The sequence below is a fragment of the Scyliorhinus torazame genome, chromosome 30, assembly GCF_047496885.1.
Source record: "Scyliorhinus torazame isolate Kashiwa2021f chromosome 30, sScyTor2.1, whole genome shotgun sequence".
Taxonomy (NCBI): domain Eukaryota; kingdom Metazoa; phylum Chordata; class Chondrichthyes; order Carcharhiniformes; family Scyliorhinidae; genus Scyliorhinus; species Scyliorhinus torazame.
In genome coordinates, this window is record NC_092736.1 from 1333127 (window position 1) to 1350970 (window position 17844).

Below are 17844 nucleotides of genomic sequence, written 5' to 3' on the forward strand. Positions count from 1 at the left end.
AAAAAAAATTGTATTTTGTAGCTTTAAAACTCTTTTTTTTTTCAATTTTCGGGCATTTCCCCTTTAAGTGGGCATGGTCTGGGTCCTCTCACGTCGACGCTCGTGACATCAGATGCAAGGCTCAATTGCGCATGCGCAATCCAAGTTTCCTTAACTGTGCGCTCTATTCGCAACTGCGCATGCGCGGCTTCTCGCGCATGCGCAGAACACTTTCGCCGGTTTGCGTCTTTTAGGGTAGTGCGCATGCACACTGGCCAGACGGCACATGCACAAGATGGCTGCCACTCAGAACTTCCGTCTTAACTTTCAACCCTGCCTCTGCCTCGTGGTGAGTATTCGCGCCATTTTTACGGATTTTGTTTTCTAGATAATGATTCTGTGTTTGTAGAGACTCAAAGTATTGATTTTATTTTTGTTCATAAGCAAGGCATTTTTGTATAGCGATTTCTAGAGTTAGATACTTACTTTGTGAAAGTTCTTCCCTCAAATTTTTATCAGATAGTCCAGAAATTAATTGATCCATTATCATGGTGTCTCTGAAATCAGCATAATTACAGCCTTGTGATCTGTCATAAAATCAGTGATGGGCTCTCCATCTATGACAAGAGTTAAATCTTTCCAGCATCTCACCAGACTGACTTTTACAGTGTTCATCAAATTTTTTGAGTATTACTTCTAATTTGGTGTTGTCTTCACCTTCTAAGTAATTAAAGCAATTATAGATTTCTCTAGCTTCATGCCCTCCTGTTGAGAGTAGTAGTGCTATTTTTGTTGCGTCAGAGGCCGTGCTCAAATCATTAGCTGCAATACATATTTGGAACATCTGTTCAAACATTTTCCAGTTATATCTTAAATTACCGGTTGTTTCCAGCTGCCATGGAGCTCCAACGAGTTCCATCCAATCAGCTAGTCGTCGAGGATCCATTTGCTGTGAAGTTTTTCCACAGTCGAATATTCGGTTAGAATTTTCTTCTCTTTTTGTCTAACCTAATTTAACTACTTATTTTAAAGCCAACATGCCTGGTACCATATTTTATTATGCTCCTATTATTTTGATATACTACAGAGTGCAACCTCTAAAAGCACTTGTCTTTGCAGGGGCAGGCCAGTCGATTTCGGCGGGAGAATCAGCTGGTGAGTCAGTTTCAGCGGGAGCATTACGGAAGTGGCTGCTGGGAGGTAAGTCAACCTTTAAAAGCACTTGTCTTTGCAGGGGCAGGCCAGTCGATTTCGGCGTGAGAACAGCTGGTGAGTCAGTTTCAGCGGGAGCATTGCGGAAGTGGCTGCTGGGAGGTAAGTCAACCTTTAAAAGCACTTGTCTTTGCAGGGGCAGGCCAGTCGATTTCGGCGTGAGAACAGCTGGTGAGTCAGTTTCAGCGGGAGCATTGCGGAAGTGGCTGCTGGGAGGTAAGTCAACCTTTAAAAGCACTTGTCTTTGCAGGGGCAGGCCAGTCGATTTCGGCGGGAGTGGAGCTGGCTGGTTAGTCAATTTCAGCAGGAGCTGAGAATTTTTCTTTTTTTTTTAAATTAGTTTTTTAGGCGGGAACAGGAAGTCGACCCGCGGACATCTGGGAAGACCCTCACCAATAAATTCTGGTGGAGAGGAAACCCGAGACACTACATGTGTAGTGTCTCCCACCCGCCCTCCTCCTCTAACCTAATAATAAAACCCATTGGTCTGAGGTAAGTACCATATTTTATTATATTATTATTACTTTTTATAAAAATGTAATTTAGTTGTTAGCCAGATCTTGGTAGAAAGTAAGAGGAATGGCAGGGAAGGGAGTGCAATGTTCCTCCTGCAGGATGTTTGAGGTGAGGGATGCAGTTAGTGTCCCTGCTGATTTTACCTGCAGGAAGTGCTGCCATCTCCAGCTCCTCCAAGACCGAGTTAGGGAACTGGAGCTGGAGTTGGAAGAACTTCGGATCATTCGGGAGGCAGAAGGGGTCATAGATAGCAGCTTCAGGGAATTAGTTACACCAAAGATTGGAGATAGGTGGGTAACTGTAAGAGGGACTGGGAAAAAACAGTCAGTGCAGGGATCCCCTGAGAAACAAGTATACCGCTTTGGATACTTGTGGGGGGGGGGGGGACTTACCAGGGGTAAGCCATGGGGTACGGGCCTCTGGCACAGAGTCTGTCCCTGTTGCTCAGAAGGGAAGGGGGGAGAGGAGCAGAGCATTAGTAATTGGGGACTCTATAGTCAGGGGCACAGATAGGAGATTTTGTGGGAGCGTGAGAGACTCACGTTTGGTATGTTGCCTCCCAGGTGCAAGGGTACGTGATGTCGTGGATCGTGTTTTCCGGGTCCTTAGGGGGAGGGGGAGCAGCCCCAAGTCGTGGTCCACATTGGCACTAACGACATAGGTAGGAAAGGGGACAAGGATGTCAGGCAGGCTTTCAGGGAGCTAGGATGGAAGCTCAGAACTAGAACAAACAGAGTTATCTCTGGGTTGTTGCCCGTGCCACGTGATAGTGAGATGAGGAATAGGGAGAGAGAGCATTTAAACACGTGGCTACAGGGATGGTGCAGGCAGGAGGGATTCAGATTTCTGGATAACTGGGGCTCTTTCTGGGGAAGGTGGGACCTCTACAGACAGGATGGTCTACATCTGAACCTGAGGGGCACAAATATCCTGGGGGGGGAGATTTGTTAGTGCTCTTTGGGGGGGTTTAAACTAATGCAGCAGGGGCATGGGAACCTGGATTGTAGTTTTAGGGTAAGGGAGAATGAGAGTATAGAGGTCAGGAGCACAGATTTGACGTCGCAGGAGGGGGCCAGTGTTCAGGTAGGTGGTTTGAAGTGTGTCTACTTCAATGCCAGGAGTATACGAAACAAGGTAGGGGAACTGGCAGCATGGGTTGGTACCTGGGACTTCGATGTTGTGGCCATTTCGGAGACATGGATAGAGCAGGGACAGGAATGGATGTTGCAGGTTCCAGGGTTTAGGTGTTTTAGTAAGCTCAGAGAAGGAGGCAAAAGAGGGGGAGGTGTGGCGCTGCTAGTCAAGAGCAGTATTACGGTGGCGGAGAGGCTGCTAGATGGGGACTCTTCTTCCGAGGTAGTATGGGCTGAAGTTAGAAACAGGAAAGGAGAGGTCACCCTGTTGGGAGTTTTTTTATAGGCCTCCTAATAGTTCTAGGGATGTAGAGGAAAGGATGGAGAAGATGATTCTGGATACGAGCGAAAGTAACAGGGTAGTTATTATGGGAGACTTTAACTTTCCAAATATTGACTGGAAAAGATATAGTTCGAGTACAATAGATGGGTCGTTTTTTGTACAGTGTGTGCAGGAGGGTTTCCTGAAACAATATGATGACAGGCCAACAAGAGGCGAGGCCACGTTGGATTTGGTTTTGGGTAATGAACCAGGCCAGGTGTTGGATTTGGAGGTAGGAGAGCACTTTGGGGACAGTGACCACAATTCGGTGACGTTTACGTTAATGATGGAAAGGGATAAGTATACACCGCAGGGCAAGAGTTATAGCTGGGGGAGGGGCAATTATGATGCCATTAGACGTGACTTGGGGGGGATAAGGTGGAGAAGTAGGCTGCAAGTGTTGGGCACACTGGATAAGTGGGGCTTGTTCAAGGATCAGCTACTGCGTGTTCTTGATAAGTATGTACCGGTCAGACAGGGAGGAAGGCGTCGAACGAGGGAACCGTGGTTTACCAAGGAAGTGGAATCTCTTGTTAAGAGGAAGAAGGAGGCCTATGTGAAGATGAAGTGTGAAGTTTCGGTTGGGGCGATGGATAGTTACAAGGTAGCGAGGAAGGATCTAAAGAGAGAGCTAAGACGAGCAAGGAGGGGACATGATAAGTATTTGGCAGGAAGGATCAAGGAAAACCCAAAAGCTTTCTATAGGTATGTCAGGAATAAGCGAATGACTAGGGAAAGAGTAGGACCAGTCAAGGACAGGGATGGGAAATTGTGTGTGGAGTCTGAAGAGATAGGCGAGATACTAAATGAATATTTTTCGTCAGTATTCACTCAGGAAAAAGATAATGTTGTGGAGGAGAATGCTGAGCCCCAGGCTAATAGAATAGATGGCATTGAGGTACGTAGTGAAGAGGTGTTGGCAATTCTGGACAGGCTGAAAATAGATAAGTCCCCGGGACCTGATGGGATTTATCCTAGGATTCTCTGGGAGGCCAGGGAAGAGATTGCTGGACCTTTGGCTTTGATTTTTATGTCATCATTGGCTACAGGAATAGTGCCAGAGGACTGGAGGACAGCAAATGTGGTCCCTTTGTTCAAAAAGGGGAGCAGAGACAACCCGGGCAACTATAGACCGGTGAGCCTCACGTCTGTAGTGGGTAAAGTCTTGGAGGGGATTATAAGAGACAAGATTTATAATCATCTAGATAGGAATAATATGATCAGGGATAGTCAGCATGGCTTTGTGAAGGGTAGGTCATGCCTCACAAACCTTATTGAGTTCTTTGAGAAGGTGACTGAACAGGTAGACGAGGGTAGAGCAGTTGATGTGGTGTATATGGATTTCAGCAAAGCGTTTGATAAGGTTCCCCACGGTAGGCTATTGCAAAAAATACAGAGGCTGGGGATTGAGGGTGATTTAGAGATGTGGATCAGAAATTGGCTAGCTGAAAGAAGACAGAGGGTGGTGGTTGATGGGAAATGTTCAGAATGGAGTACAGTCACAAGTGGAGTACCACAAGGATCTGTTCTGGGGCCGTTGCTGTTTGTCATTTTTATCAATGACCTAGAGGAAGGCGCAGAAGGGTGGGTAAGTAAATTTGCAGACGATACTAAAGTCGGTGGTGTTGTCGATAGTGTGGAAGGATGTAGCAGGTTACAGAGGGATATAGATAAGCTGCAGAGCTGGGCTGAGAGGTGGCAAATGGAGTTTAATGTAGAGAAGTGTGAGGTGATTCACTTTGGAAGGAATAACAGGAATGCGGAATATTTGGCTAATGGTAAAGTTCTTGAAAGTGTGGATGAGCAGAGGGATCTAGGTGTCCATGTACAGAGATCCCTGAAAGTTGCCACCCAGGTTGATAGGGTTGTGAAGAAGGCCAATGGAGTGTTGGCCTTTATTGGTAGAGGGATTGAGTTCCGGAGTCGGGAGGTCATGTTGCAGCTGTACAGAACTCTGGTACGGCCGCATTTGGAGTATTGCGTACAGTTCTGGTCACCGCATTATAGGAAGGACGTGGAGGCTTTGGAGCGGGTGCAGAGGAGATTTACCAGGATGTTGCCTGGTATGGAGGGAAAATCTTATGAGGAAAGGCTGATGGACTTGAGGTTGTTTTCGTTGGAGAGAAGAAGGTTAAGAGGAGACTTAATAGAGGCATACAAAATGATCAGGGGGTTGGATAGGGTGGACAGTGAGAGCCTTCTCCCACGGATGGATATGGCTGGCACGAGGGGACATAACTTTAAACTGAGGGGTAATAGATATAGGACAGAGGTCAGAGGTAGGTTCTTTACGCAAAGAGTAGTGGGGCCATGGAATGCCCTACCTGCTACAGTAGTGAACTCGCCAACATTGAGGGCATTTAAAAGTTTATTGGATAAACATATGGATGATAATGGCATAGTGTAGGTTAGATGGCTTTTGTTTCGGTGCAACATTGTGGGCCGAAGGGCCTGTACTGCGCTGTATTGTTCTATGTTCTATGTGTTACTGGTTACCGATGAGGTCTTCTGAATCTCAATGAAGACTCAAACTCATCCAGTAGTAACAAAAGGTTCATTGAGTAACTGTAACAATAATTGCATGAGTTCTTTACTTTAACATTGATACTAGTGATAAGGTTGACAAGATCTAACTACAGTAACTACACTAACCATTTGAGCTAATCTGATACTTCTGCCCTTGTCACAGTCCATCCAAAGGAGAGGGAGAGAGACCCAATGTGGTTGCCTTTATACCCCCGTTGGTCCGGCCCTCTAGTGATCATGTGGTGCTACTGATTACACATTAACCCCTTGTGTACATGCACATACAGAGATCACTACAATGTCCTGTCTCACCGGCAGGACAGATCCAGCAGAGGTAGCGGCACAGTGGTATACAGTCGGGAGGCGTTGCCCTGGGAGACCTCAACATCGACTCTGGGCCCCATGAAATCTCATGGCTTCAGGTTAAACATGGGCAAGAAACCTCCTGCTGATTACCACGTACTGGCCATCATCAGCTGATGAACACAACGGCGCAGAATAAAATTTGGGTGGTGAAATTCAATCCCCATCACCAAGAATAGCTCGGTAGTACCACCACAGACCGAGCTGGCTGGGTCCCAAAGGACATAGCTGCTAGACTGGGACTGCAGGAGGTGGTGAGGGAACCAGCAAGAGGGAAAAATGTACTTGGCCTCACTAACCTGCCTGCTGCAAATGCATCTGTCCATGACAGTACCAGTAGAAGTGATCACTGCACAGTGCCTGTGGAGCAAAGACTCATCTTCACGCTGAGGGGTACCCTCCATCATGTGTGGCACTACCACAGTGCTAAATGGTGTAGACTTCAAACAGAACTAGCAACTTAATACTGGGCATCCAAGAGGTGCTGTGGGCCATCAGCAGCAGAATTGTTTTCAACCACAATCTGCAACCTCATGGCCTGGCATATCCCCCACTCCCCCATTACCACCCAGCCAGGGGATCATAGAACATGGAACATACAGTGCAGAAGGTGGTCATTCGGCACATCGAGTCTGCACCAACCCACTTAAGCCTCACTTCCACCCTATCCCCGTAACCCAATAACCCCTCCTAACCTTTTCTTGGTCACTAAGGGCAATTTATCATGGCCAATCCACCTAACCTGCATGTCTTTGGACTGTGGGAGGAAACCGGAGCACCCGGAGGAAACCCACGCACACATGGGAAGAACGTGCAGACTCCGCACAGACAGAGACGCAGCGGGGAATCGAACCTGGGACCCTGGCGCTGTGAAACCACAGTGCTATCCACTTGTGCTACCGTGCTGCCCAGAACCCTGGTTCAAAGAAGAGTGGAGGAGAGCATGCCAGGAGCAACATCAGGCATACCTAAAAATGAGGTATCAATCTGGTGAAGCTACAACACAGGATTACTTGTGTGCCAAACAGCAAAAGTAGCAAGTAATAGACAGAGCCAAGCGATTTCACAGCGAACGCATCAGATTGAAGCTCTGCAGTCCTGCCACATCCAGCTGTGAACGGTGCTGGACAACTAAACACAGAAAGAGGAGGTTCCACAAATATCCCTCTCCTCAATGGTAGAGAAGTGAGCACATCTGTGCAAAAGACAAGGCGAGGCATTCGCTACAATCTTTAGCCAGAAGTGCAGATTGGATAATCCATCTCCGTCTCCTCCGGAGGTCCCCAGCATCACAGATGTCAGTCTTCAGCTAATATAATTTACTCAACGTGATATCAAGAAACAGCTGAAGGCACTGGATACTGCAAAGACTGTGGCCCTGACAATATCCCGGCAACAGTACTGAAAACTTGTGCTCCAGAACCTTCCGCACCCCTAGCCAAGCTGTTCCAGTACAGCCACAACACTGGCATGGACCTGGCAATGTGGAAAATTGCCCAGGTGTGTCCTGTACACAAGAAACAGGACAAATCCAACCCAGCCAATTACCGCCCGATCAGTCTACTCTCCATCATAAGCAAATGATGGAAGGAGTCATCAATAGTGCTCTCAAGCGGCACTTACTCAGCATTAACCTGCTCACGGATACTCAGTTTGGGTTCAGCCAGGGTCACTCAGCCCCTGACCTCATCACAGCCTTGGTTCAGACATGGATAAAAGAGCTGAATGGCAGAGGTGAGGTGAGAGTGACTGCCCTTCACATCAAGGCAGCATTTGACCGAATCTGCATCACGGAGCCCGAGCTAAACTGGAGTCAATGGGAATCAGGAGGAAAACTCTCTGCTGGTTGGAGTCATAACTGGCACAAAGGAAGATAGTTGTGGTGGTTGGAGGTTAATCATCTCAGCTCCAGGACATCACTGTAGGAGTTCCTCAGGGTAGTGTCCTAGGCCCCAACCATCTTCAGCTGCTTTATCAATGACCTCCCTTCCATCATAAGGTTAGAAGTGGGGATGTTTGCAGATGACTGCATAATGTTCAGCACCATTCGCGACTCCTCAGATAATGAAGCAGTCCCTGTCCAAATGCAGCTCGACCTGGACAATATCCAGGCTTGGGCTGACAAGTGGCAAGTTACATTTGTGCCAGACAATGATCTTCTCCTACAAGAGAGGATCTAACTACCGCCCCATGACATTCAATGGCATTACCATCGCTGAATCCCTCACAATCAATATCCTGATCAGTTCAGAGGAAACACAAAACGAGGAGCTGAAACACAAATGGGAAGAGGAGTTAGGTGGAGAGTTAGAGGATGGTCTCTGGGCGGATGCGTTGAGTAGAGTCAACGCGTCCACAACATGTGCCAGGCTCAGCCTGATACAATTTGAGGTCGTTCACCGGGCTCACATGACAGTGGCCCGGATGAGCAGGTTCTTTGGGGTGGAAGACAGGTGCGCAAGGTGTGCAGGAGGACCAGCGAACCATGTTCACATGTTCTGGACATGCCTGAAGCTTAGGGGATTCTGGCAGGGGTTTGCGGACGTCATGTCCAAAGTATCGAAAACAAGGGTGGCGCGGAGTCCAGAGGTGGCGATTTACAGGGTGTCGGAAGATCCGGGATTCCTGGAGGAGAAAGAGGCAGACGTTCTGGCCTGTCTCTTTCTGGTAGCCCCGGGGACGGATATAATTAGCTTGGAGGGACTCAAAGCCCCCGAAGTCGGACTTGGTTAACTGACATAGCTAGCTTTCTGTGTGTGGAGAAAATCAAATTCGCCTTGAGAGGGTCAATGTTAGGGTTCGCCCAGAGGTGGCAGCGGTTTGTCGACTTCTTTAGGGAAAATTAACCGTCAGCAGCGGGGGAGGGGGGCTGTGGGGGTAATTTAGTGTAGAGTAGGAGGCTAGGAAAGTTGGGACTGTGAGGGAGGAAGACGGCTTTTGCACTATGTTTACAATTGTATGTACATTGTTTCTTCGGTTACTGTTACAAAACCATAAATACCTCAATAAAATGTTTATTAAAAAAAAAAACCATCCTGATCAGAAACTGAAACTGGATTAGCCACATTAATACTGTGGCTACTAGGGCAGGTCAAAGGCTAGGAATCCTGTGGCGAGTAACTCATTTCCTGACACCCCCCAAAGCCTGTCCACCATCTGCAAGGCACAAGTCAGGAGTGTGATGGAATACTCTCCACTTGCCTGGATGAGTGCAGCTCCAACAATACTCAAGAAGCTCAACACCATCCAGGACAAAGCAGCCCGCTTGGTTGGCATCCCATCCACAAACATTCAAACCCTCCACACCGACGCACAGTGGCAGCCGTGTGTACCATCTACAAGATGCACTGCAGTAACTCACCAAGGTTCCTTAGACAGCACCTTCGAAACCCATGGCCACTACCATCCAAAACGACAAGAGCAGCAGATACCTGGGAACCCCACCACCTGGCGGTTCCCCTCCAAGTCACTCACCACCCTGGCTTGGAAAGATATCGCCGTCCCTTCACTGTTGCTGGGTCCTGGAACTCCCTCCCTAACAGCACTGTGGGTGCACCAACACCTCAGGGACTGTCAGGAGCTGTTTAGCACAGGGCTAAATCGCTGGCTTTGAAAGCAGACCAAGGCAGGTCAGCAGCATGGTTCGATTCCCGTAACAGCCTCCCCGAACAGGCGCCGGAATGTGGCGACTAGGGGCTTTTCACAGTAACTTCATTTGAAGCCTACTTGTGACAATAAGCGATTTACATTTCATTTCATTTCAAAATAGTTTTTTTAATCCAGCTTTTCACAGTAACTTCATTTGAAGCCTACTTGTGACAATAAGCGATTTTCATTTTCATTTCATTTTTCATCTGGAAGTTCCCCTCCAAGTCACTTATCACCCGGACTTGAAAATATATTGGCCGTTCCATCAATTCGCTGGGGCAACATCCTGGAACTCCCTAATAGCACAGTGGGTGTACCTGCACCTCAAGGACTGCAGCGGTTCAAGAAGGCAGCTCACCACCACCTTCTGAAAGGCAACTAGAGATGGGCAATAAATATTGGCCTAACCAGTGAAGCCCAAATCCCGTAAATGAATTAAAAATTCATTTTTTTAATGAGGGGCTGTTTAGCACAGGGCTAAAGATCTGGCTTTGAAAGCAGACCAGGGCAAGCCAGCAGCACGGTTCAATTCCCGTACCAGCCTCCCCGAACAGGCACCGGAATGTGGCGACTAGGGGCTTTTCACAGTAACTTGTGACAATAAGCGATTTTCATTTCATTTCATTTCAAAATAGTTTTTTAAATCCAGAACTTTATTTGGAGGTTCGTCTGTGTACAATCTGTCCCATTAGCATTGCTAAAAGCAAGTCAGGATTTGGATTTGTTTATTGTCACATGTACAGAGGTACAGTGAAAAGTATTGTTCTGCCTACATCTCAGACAGATCATTCCGTACATGAAAAGAAAATACATAATAGGGTAAACATAAAATATACAATGTAAATACATAGACACAGGCATTGGGTGAAGCATACAGGAGTGTAGTACTACTCAGAAGAGAAGATGTGTTAAGAGATCCAGTCCATAAGAGAGTCATTTAGGAGTCTGGTGGGGAAGAAGCTGTTTTACATTCATCATATCCTTTAGTCATATCACCTTGAATAATGTTGCCTGGTCTATCCAAAAATGTTTACTCTCAGTTGTTCACCTGGTTGGATGATTCTTTTTCTTGCTGTTAGTTGAAATTTCCTGCATTTAATACATGGGTCCTGTGAAAACCAGCCCAAGGTGCTCAGTCACTCAGAGTTGTACTCGAGCCTCGGTTAGGGGGCTCACACACCGACACCTTTCTCCCACAACGTAAAATAAACAATTACCACCGTGGCACAGCAAAGACAGGGTGTTTTGAGTAAAGATCTTTGATATAAGTAGCCCTGTGTAATTCCAGAGTTTTCTGTTCTAATTTGTAATTACAGATGCTAGACACTATACTGTAAATAATACAAGATCTTAAAAATGCTTCAAAATATCGATAGGAATGATGGATGCCTCCAGTTAAACCACATTACCTTGAGCAATCTCCTCCTGTCTCTGCGCAGACTGGTTAATTTGATTACACAATTCCTTTTCTTGCTGCTTGTAGAAACTTCCTTCATTGAACACATGAGGCAAGTTCCCAGTGTGAATTTGCCTAAGTTGTTCAAAGTCATTCAGCGCTGCACTCAGATCCCAGTTTTTACCTACAAATATAAAATTGTACATTGACCATTATTATCCAGATATAATTGGTAAGCTATCGAGAGGAAAAGGCATCAGTTAATTTCCCTCTACGCTCCTTTATTTAGCATGCAAGCTCTTTGGGGAATCTTTTAGCATTTTTTGCTACTTTAAAATAGATTCAGAACCAATCAATGTGGAAATGTTTGTTCATTAGATTTCTAAAAAGTCTATTTAATTAAATAATTGGATATACACCTGATATACGATCATTCATCAATAAAATTCTAAAAGTGTGCAACTCATTTTTAAAAATAAAAGTGATGATTAGAGCTGCTCAGCAAAGCATCAATATGACTATCAGGCAAGGATTCACTGAGCTCAGTTTCAGTCGCACACAGAACATTTTCCACACGAGGCCTTGGCTTAGTAGCAGCACTAAGGGATGTGTGTTCTTTTGCAGGACTAGAATCATATTGCAAAGCTGGCAGCCAATTGGTCCTGTTAGGAAAACAAAAGTAGTTTTAAGGAATTTATTGGCATTGATAAACATTAGAAATAAGGTCCATTTTTACGCGTGTTTAATTTAAACTTCTATGTCTGGAAGGGGAAGACCTAGGGTTTTTCTATTTATGATTGGTTTCAATTCCAATTGTGATTCTACTGTGCTTAGAGGGGGTTATGACATGAAAACTAAATAGAAGTGGCAGTCATTGCTTAGCAACTGGAGACCTTGTAATGTAGAAAAGCTTTTAAATCTCTGCTGGATATATTGCAGTTGGAGTCAGGGCACCGGGGAGTGAACATCTCTCAACTCTGTCATAGGAAAGGCTGGAGAGGATAGGAACTGCAAAGAGGCAAGGTGCCCAAAGAACTAGTTACTGTCCAGATAACCAGGCAATTTGGACAGTAAGAATGTTTTAAGACGAGTGGAGTTAGAGAATAGAGACCAAGATATTAGAATAGAATAGAGTTCCTACAGTGCAGAAGAAGGCCATTCAGCCCATCGAGTTTGCACAGACCCTCTGGACAACCACCCTACCCAGGCCCAATACCCCATCATATTCCTGAAACTCCACCTTAAGGGGCAAGTTATCATTCCCAACCCACCTAACCTGCCCATCTTTGCACTTTAGAAGGAAACCGGAGCACCCTGAGGAAACCCACGCAGACACGGGGAGAAAGTGGAAATCTCCACACATACAGTTACCCAAGTTCGAAATCAAACCCGGGTCCCTAGTGCGGTGAGGCAGCAGTGCTAACAACTGTGCCTCCATGCCTTGTTCAGAAGAATTCAAGGAAGAGTAAACAAAGGATTCTGAGTTAATGAGACAGTAACCAGTTGCAGTAACCAGATTTAAAGTAGGACAGCAGACTTCAGATACAAACCAAAAGTTTGATGCCATTTTTCTGAGAGTCTGGGAATTGAGAGTTAAAGCAATTGAGAGATAAAGCAGTCAAGACAAAGAAATCCTAAATGGATGGTGTAAATTCTGAACTGGATTTGCTGTTGAAAGTGAAGTGGAAGCTTTGGTTAAACGGGTAATTTGGAAACGCTGGACTGGATTTCAGAATGCAAACCGCGATTGTGAACAAAGGTTTTAAAGTATGTTTTTCGGAGTGGAGTTTGGAAAGTCATGTGACAATCATCTCGGGGAAGGGGGGGGGGGGGGGGAGATCAGCAAAGGGGTATTGTATAATAATCCAACTTTTCATGTCTAATAAATGTTTTTTCCATGTTGTTAAACCTGCTCTACGACTCTGTTCCTCCATGTTTTATTTTTAAAAAGTAAAAGTTACACTCTTTGAGCCAGGATTCCGTTCTGGGATATTCCCATCCAGTTATAACCATCAACTGGGGTCGTAACAGTCCATCGTGGAGTAACAGCTCTTTGAAAGCTATTCAATTCATCCCATACTTGCCTTTCCCCCTAACCCTGCAAGAATTTCCATTCCAAGTGTATATCCAATTTCCTCTTGAAAGTTGCTATTGAATTTGCTTCCACCGTCCATGCAGGCAGCACATTCCAGATCAGAACAACTTGCAATGTAAAATAATTGCTCCATACGAGTTATCCCATGGTCGTGAAAGACATCACATAATTTTTTTTCTTATCAAAGTTGCTTCTGAAGACAGAGGCCTTGGGTTAGATGCAATTCAAAGTATAGGTGATTTGGTCTGGTGTCTGTAGGTCTTCACCATATTTATAAGTGGGGTAAAAGTTTGATTTTAAATAAACAGTTACAATTATATCATGAGTGTTTCCACATAGTTTGTAGTCATAAAACTGACTATTATAAAACATCAGTTAATACTTTCAAAAAAAATTAATAGTGATTAAATCCTAAGCTTTAAGCACAAACACACAGTCTTAACTAAGTTACAATTGATAATAAAAACACAACACAAGAAACTGGAAGAGTAGACCATGCAGCCCCTTGAACCGGCTCCACCATTCAATAAAATGGCTGAAGCTTCCAGTGGCGGTATATAGGAGGAAGACATGAAATGAAATGAAAATCGCTTATTGTCACAAGTAGGCTACAAACGAAGTTATTGTGAAAGTGCCCCTCGTCACCAAATTCCGGCGCCTGTTCGGGGAGGCTGGTACGGGAATTGAACCGTGCTGCTGGCCTGCCTTGGTCTGCTTTCCAAGTCAGTGATTTAGCCCTGTGCTAAACCAGCCCCATTACATGCATGAGGTGGCTCCTGCGAGGAGCCCTTTCCACCCAGTTTCTAGGAGTATTTCTGTCCAAAAACCCACAAGGTACCTACATCGCGGGTGTATGCCCAGGAAGACCAGGGGAAAGAAGCCCAATAGCAATAACTCGTCGACTGAATCAGAGACACCTCAGGGCTCGTTGGTGGAGAAAATGGCAGGGCAGCTTCCGTAACTGCAGCCACTCCTTTAATGGCCTCTTGGCGGTGGAATTTGAGAAGCAAAGGCAGGTGGTGGTAATGGAAGGGGCCCTGGCTCCCATGCGGCTGGTGTTGGAGGAGACCAGCGAATCGGTAAAAGCGCATAGCGATCAGATTGTTTCTCTGGTGCTGAGATGTCGTTGATGGCTGATTGACTGATGTAAATAAAGCGCTGAAGGCCAAAGTGAACGATTTGGAGAATCGTTCGAGGAGGCAAAATACCCATGTTGTGGGGTTGCCAGAGAGGATGGAAGGCCCAACTCCCACAGAGTATTTTGTGAAGATGTTTAGGAAGATGGTTGGGGATGGTAGACTCGCAACCCCTTGCGAGCTGGATCTTGCCCACCAGACACTCCAACAGAAGCCCCATCCTAACCAACCACTGCAAGCAGTTCTTGCGAAATTTCAGTTTTCAAGGATCTTGAGATGGGCAAAAGAGCATCGTCATTTCAAATGGGAAGGCCATGCCATCATATGTGGGAGCACAGCTGGCAAATAAGCAAGTGGCATTCAACAAGGCCAAAGCTGCTCTGTATAAATGTGGTGTCCGATTTGCCGAAGAGTTAGAGTACCCAATTATTTTTTTTCCAATTAAGGGGCAATTTAGTGTGACCAATCCACCTACCCTGCACATCTTTGGGTTGTGGGGGCGAGACCCACGCAGACACGGGGAGAATGTGCAAACTCCACACAGACAGAGACCCAGGGACGGGATCAAACCTGGGACCTCAGTGCCAGAGTGTGGCAATCTTAATCAATAAAAAGGTTACATTTTCTGCCACCAGGATCTTGGCAGACCCCATTGGTAAACATTTATTGTTTGCAGGTCTTTGGCAGACACCTCGCGGGTGTGCGTGTGGGGGAGTGCGGGTCACATCCAGGTGATAAAGGTTTGTATTTTTTTCTCCCATGTCCACCAGGTACACTCACATACTGCCTATTTTGTGGTAGAAATGTCTCTCCTCTCTTCTGTGGAAGGGATGGGGAACTCGGCAATTGTGATTTCAGTTTATGCCTCACATTATGTGGATTTGGCACTAGAGTCTGGTCCATCCCGACGTCCGCTAAGGAGGTTGGATACGGCATTGTTAGCAGACAAAAGATTTTGTACTCTTATGTCCACCGCACCGCCATTACATTAAATTTAATAAAAGTGAGTCTTACTCACCTTCCACGATATGGGAAGCCCTCAAGCTGGAGGTTACACATACCTATACACGTTAAAAGTAACTCAAATTGTAAGGCGGTGAGCCAGCGGAGACATTTCAGGAGGGCCAGTCGTCTTTTAGCTCATCAGCTGAGGCAGCTTCCCGGGAGATTGTGGAGGTAAGGGCGGTACGGTGAAGGTTCTGACAGGGCTGGGCAGACTGGATGCAGTGAAGTTGTTTCATAGAATTCCGACAGTTCAGAAGGAGGCCCTTCGGCTCATAGAGTCTGCACCAACCCTCTGAAAGAGCACCCTACCTAGGCCCATACCACCGTCCTATCCCTGTAACTCCATAACCCCACCTAACTTGCACATCTTTGGACATTAAAGGGCAATTGATCATGGCCAATCCACCTAACCTGAACATCTTTGGACTGTGGGAGCAAACCGGAGCACCCGGAGGAAACCCACAGACACCGGGAGTAAGTGCAAACTCCACACAGTCGCCCACGGCCGGAATTGAACCCGGGTCCATGGCACTATGCGGCTGCAGTGCTAACCACTGTTCCATCAAGCTGCCTCTCTGGTTGTGAAGAGAGTTTGGGGTGTAACATGTGTGTGCATTCTCACACATCGCACTCCCTTCCCTTGTCTTGTTCTATTTTCTATGTTTCTATGTTCCAGATTCATCCAATTAACTAAATTTAAATCCCCCAGCTGCTGTGGTGGATCTTTAATGCTGATCTCCAGGTCATTAGTCCAATCTAGTTCCTTGTGGGTTTGAATTACTCTACATCAGTAAAAAGAGGAATAAAATATCTGGTAATCGAGACTGTTCCCATTAATATAACAATGTACGACAATCAGGTGTTCTTATCTTGAGGCACCTTGTAGCAGGATTAGCAGAGATGGTTTATGAATACAATTATAGGTTCCTTTAATTAATACCCTTGAATCATCTTTGAAACATTAAACTGTTCTTGTTGATGTGCAAAAAACTGTTGCCATTATCTGAAGAGTCAAGTGCAACAATCAATAAGGAAGACAAATGGTATGTAGGCCTTCATTGTAAAGGGATTTGAGTACATAAGTAAAGAGATCTTGTTGCAATTGTATGGAACCTTGGTGAGACCACACCTGGAGTATTGTGTACTGTTTTGGTCTCTTTATCGAAGGGAGGAGATACTCGTCATAAGAACACTAGAACTAGGAGGAGGGGTTGGCCATCTGGCCCTTCGAGCCTGCTCCGCCATTCAATGAGATCATGGCTGATCATTTGTGGACTCAGCTCAACACCATAACCCTTTATTCTTCAAAAAACTATCTATCTTTATCTTGAAAACATTTAATGAAGGGGCCTCAACCGCTTCACTGGGCGGGGAATTCCATAGATTCACAACCCTTTGGGTGAAGAGGTTCCTCCTAAGCTCAGTCCTAAATCTACTTCCCCTTATTTTGAGACTATGCCCCCTAGTTCTGCTTTCACCCGCCAGTGGAAACAACCTCCCCTAATCTATCCCATCTATTCCCTTCATAATTTTATATGTTTCTATATGATCCCCCCCGCATCCTTCAAAATTCTAACAAGTACAGTCCCAGTCTACTCAACCTCTCCTCATAATCATAAGACCATAAGACATAGGAGCAGAATTAGGCCACTTGGCCCATCGAGTCTGCTTCGCCATTCAATCACGGCTGATATGTTTCTCATCCCCATTCTCCTGCCTTCTCCCCATAACCCCTGATTCCCTTATTAATCAAGAACCTATCTATCTCTGTCTTAAAGACACTCAGTGAATTGACCTCCACAGCCTTCTGCGGCAAAGAGTTCCACAGATTCACCACCCTCTGGCTGAAGAAATTCCTCCTCATCTCGGTTTTAAAGGATGGTCCCTTTAGTCTGAGATGGTGTCCTCTGGTTCTAGTTTTTCCTACAAGTGGAAACATCCTCTCCACGTCCACTCTCTATCCAGGCCTCGCAGTATCCTGTAAATTTCAATAAGATCCCGCCTCATCCTTCTAAACTCCAACAAATACAGACCCAGAGTCCTCAAGCGTTCCTCATATGATAAGTTCTTCATTCCAGGGATCATTCTTGTGAACCTCCTCTGGACCCTTCCCAAGGCCAGCACACCCTTCCTTAGATAAGGGGACCAAAACTGCTCACAATACTCCAAATGGCGTCTGACCAGAGCCTTATACAGCCTCAGAATTACATCCCTGGTCTTGTATTCTAGCCCTCTTGACATGAATGCTAACATTGCATTTGCCTTCTTAACTGCTGACTGAACCTGCACATTAACCTTAAGAGAATCGTGAACAAGGAGTCCCAAGTCCCTTTGTGCTCTGCTTTCTGAAGCATTTCCCCATTTAGAAAATAGTCTATGCCTAAATTCCTCCTTCCAAAGTGCATAACCTCACTTTTCCACATTGTATTTCATTTGCCACTTCATTGCCCACTCTCCTAGCCTGTCCAAGTCCTTCTGCAGCCCCCTTGCTTCCTCAATACTACCTGTCCCTC

At 45.9% G+C, this 17844-nt stretch overlaps 1 protein-coding gene across 6 annotated transcripts in view; it reads right to left on the minus strand.

Annotated features, from left to right (window-relative positions):
* otud7a (OTU deubiquitinase 7A) overlaps positions 1 to 17844 on the minus strand; it is a 162672-nt gene that overhangs the window by 63036 nt on the left and 81792 nt on the right. For all 6 annotated transcript variants that reach the window (XM_072492640.1, XM_072492644.1, XM_072492639.1 and 3 more), the window contains one exon: positions 11109 to 11279. In XM_072492640.1, coding sequence (XP_072348741.1) covers positions 11109 to 11279 — 171 coding nt within the window. The remainder of the gene's footprint in view (positions 1 to 11108; positions 11280 to 17844) is intronic.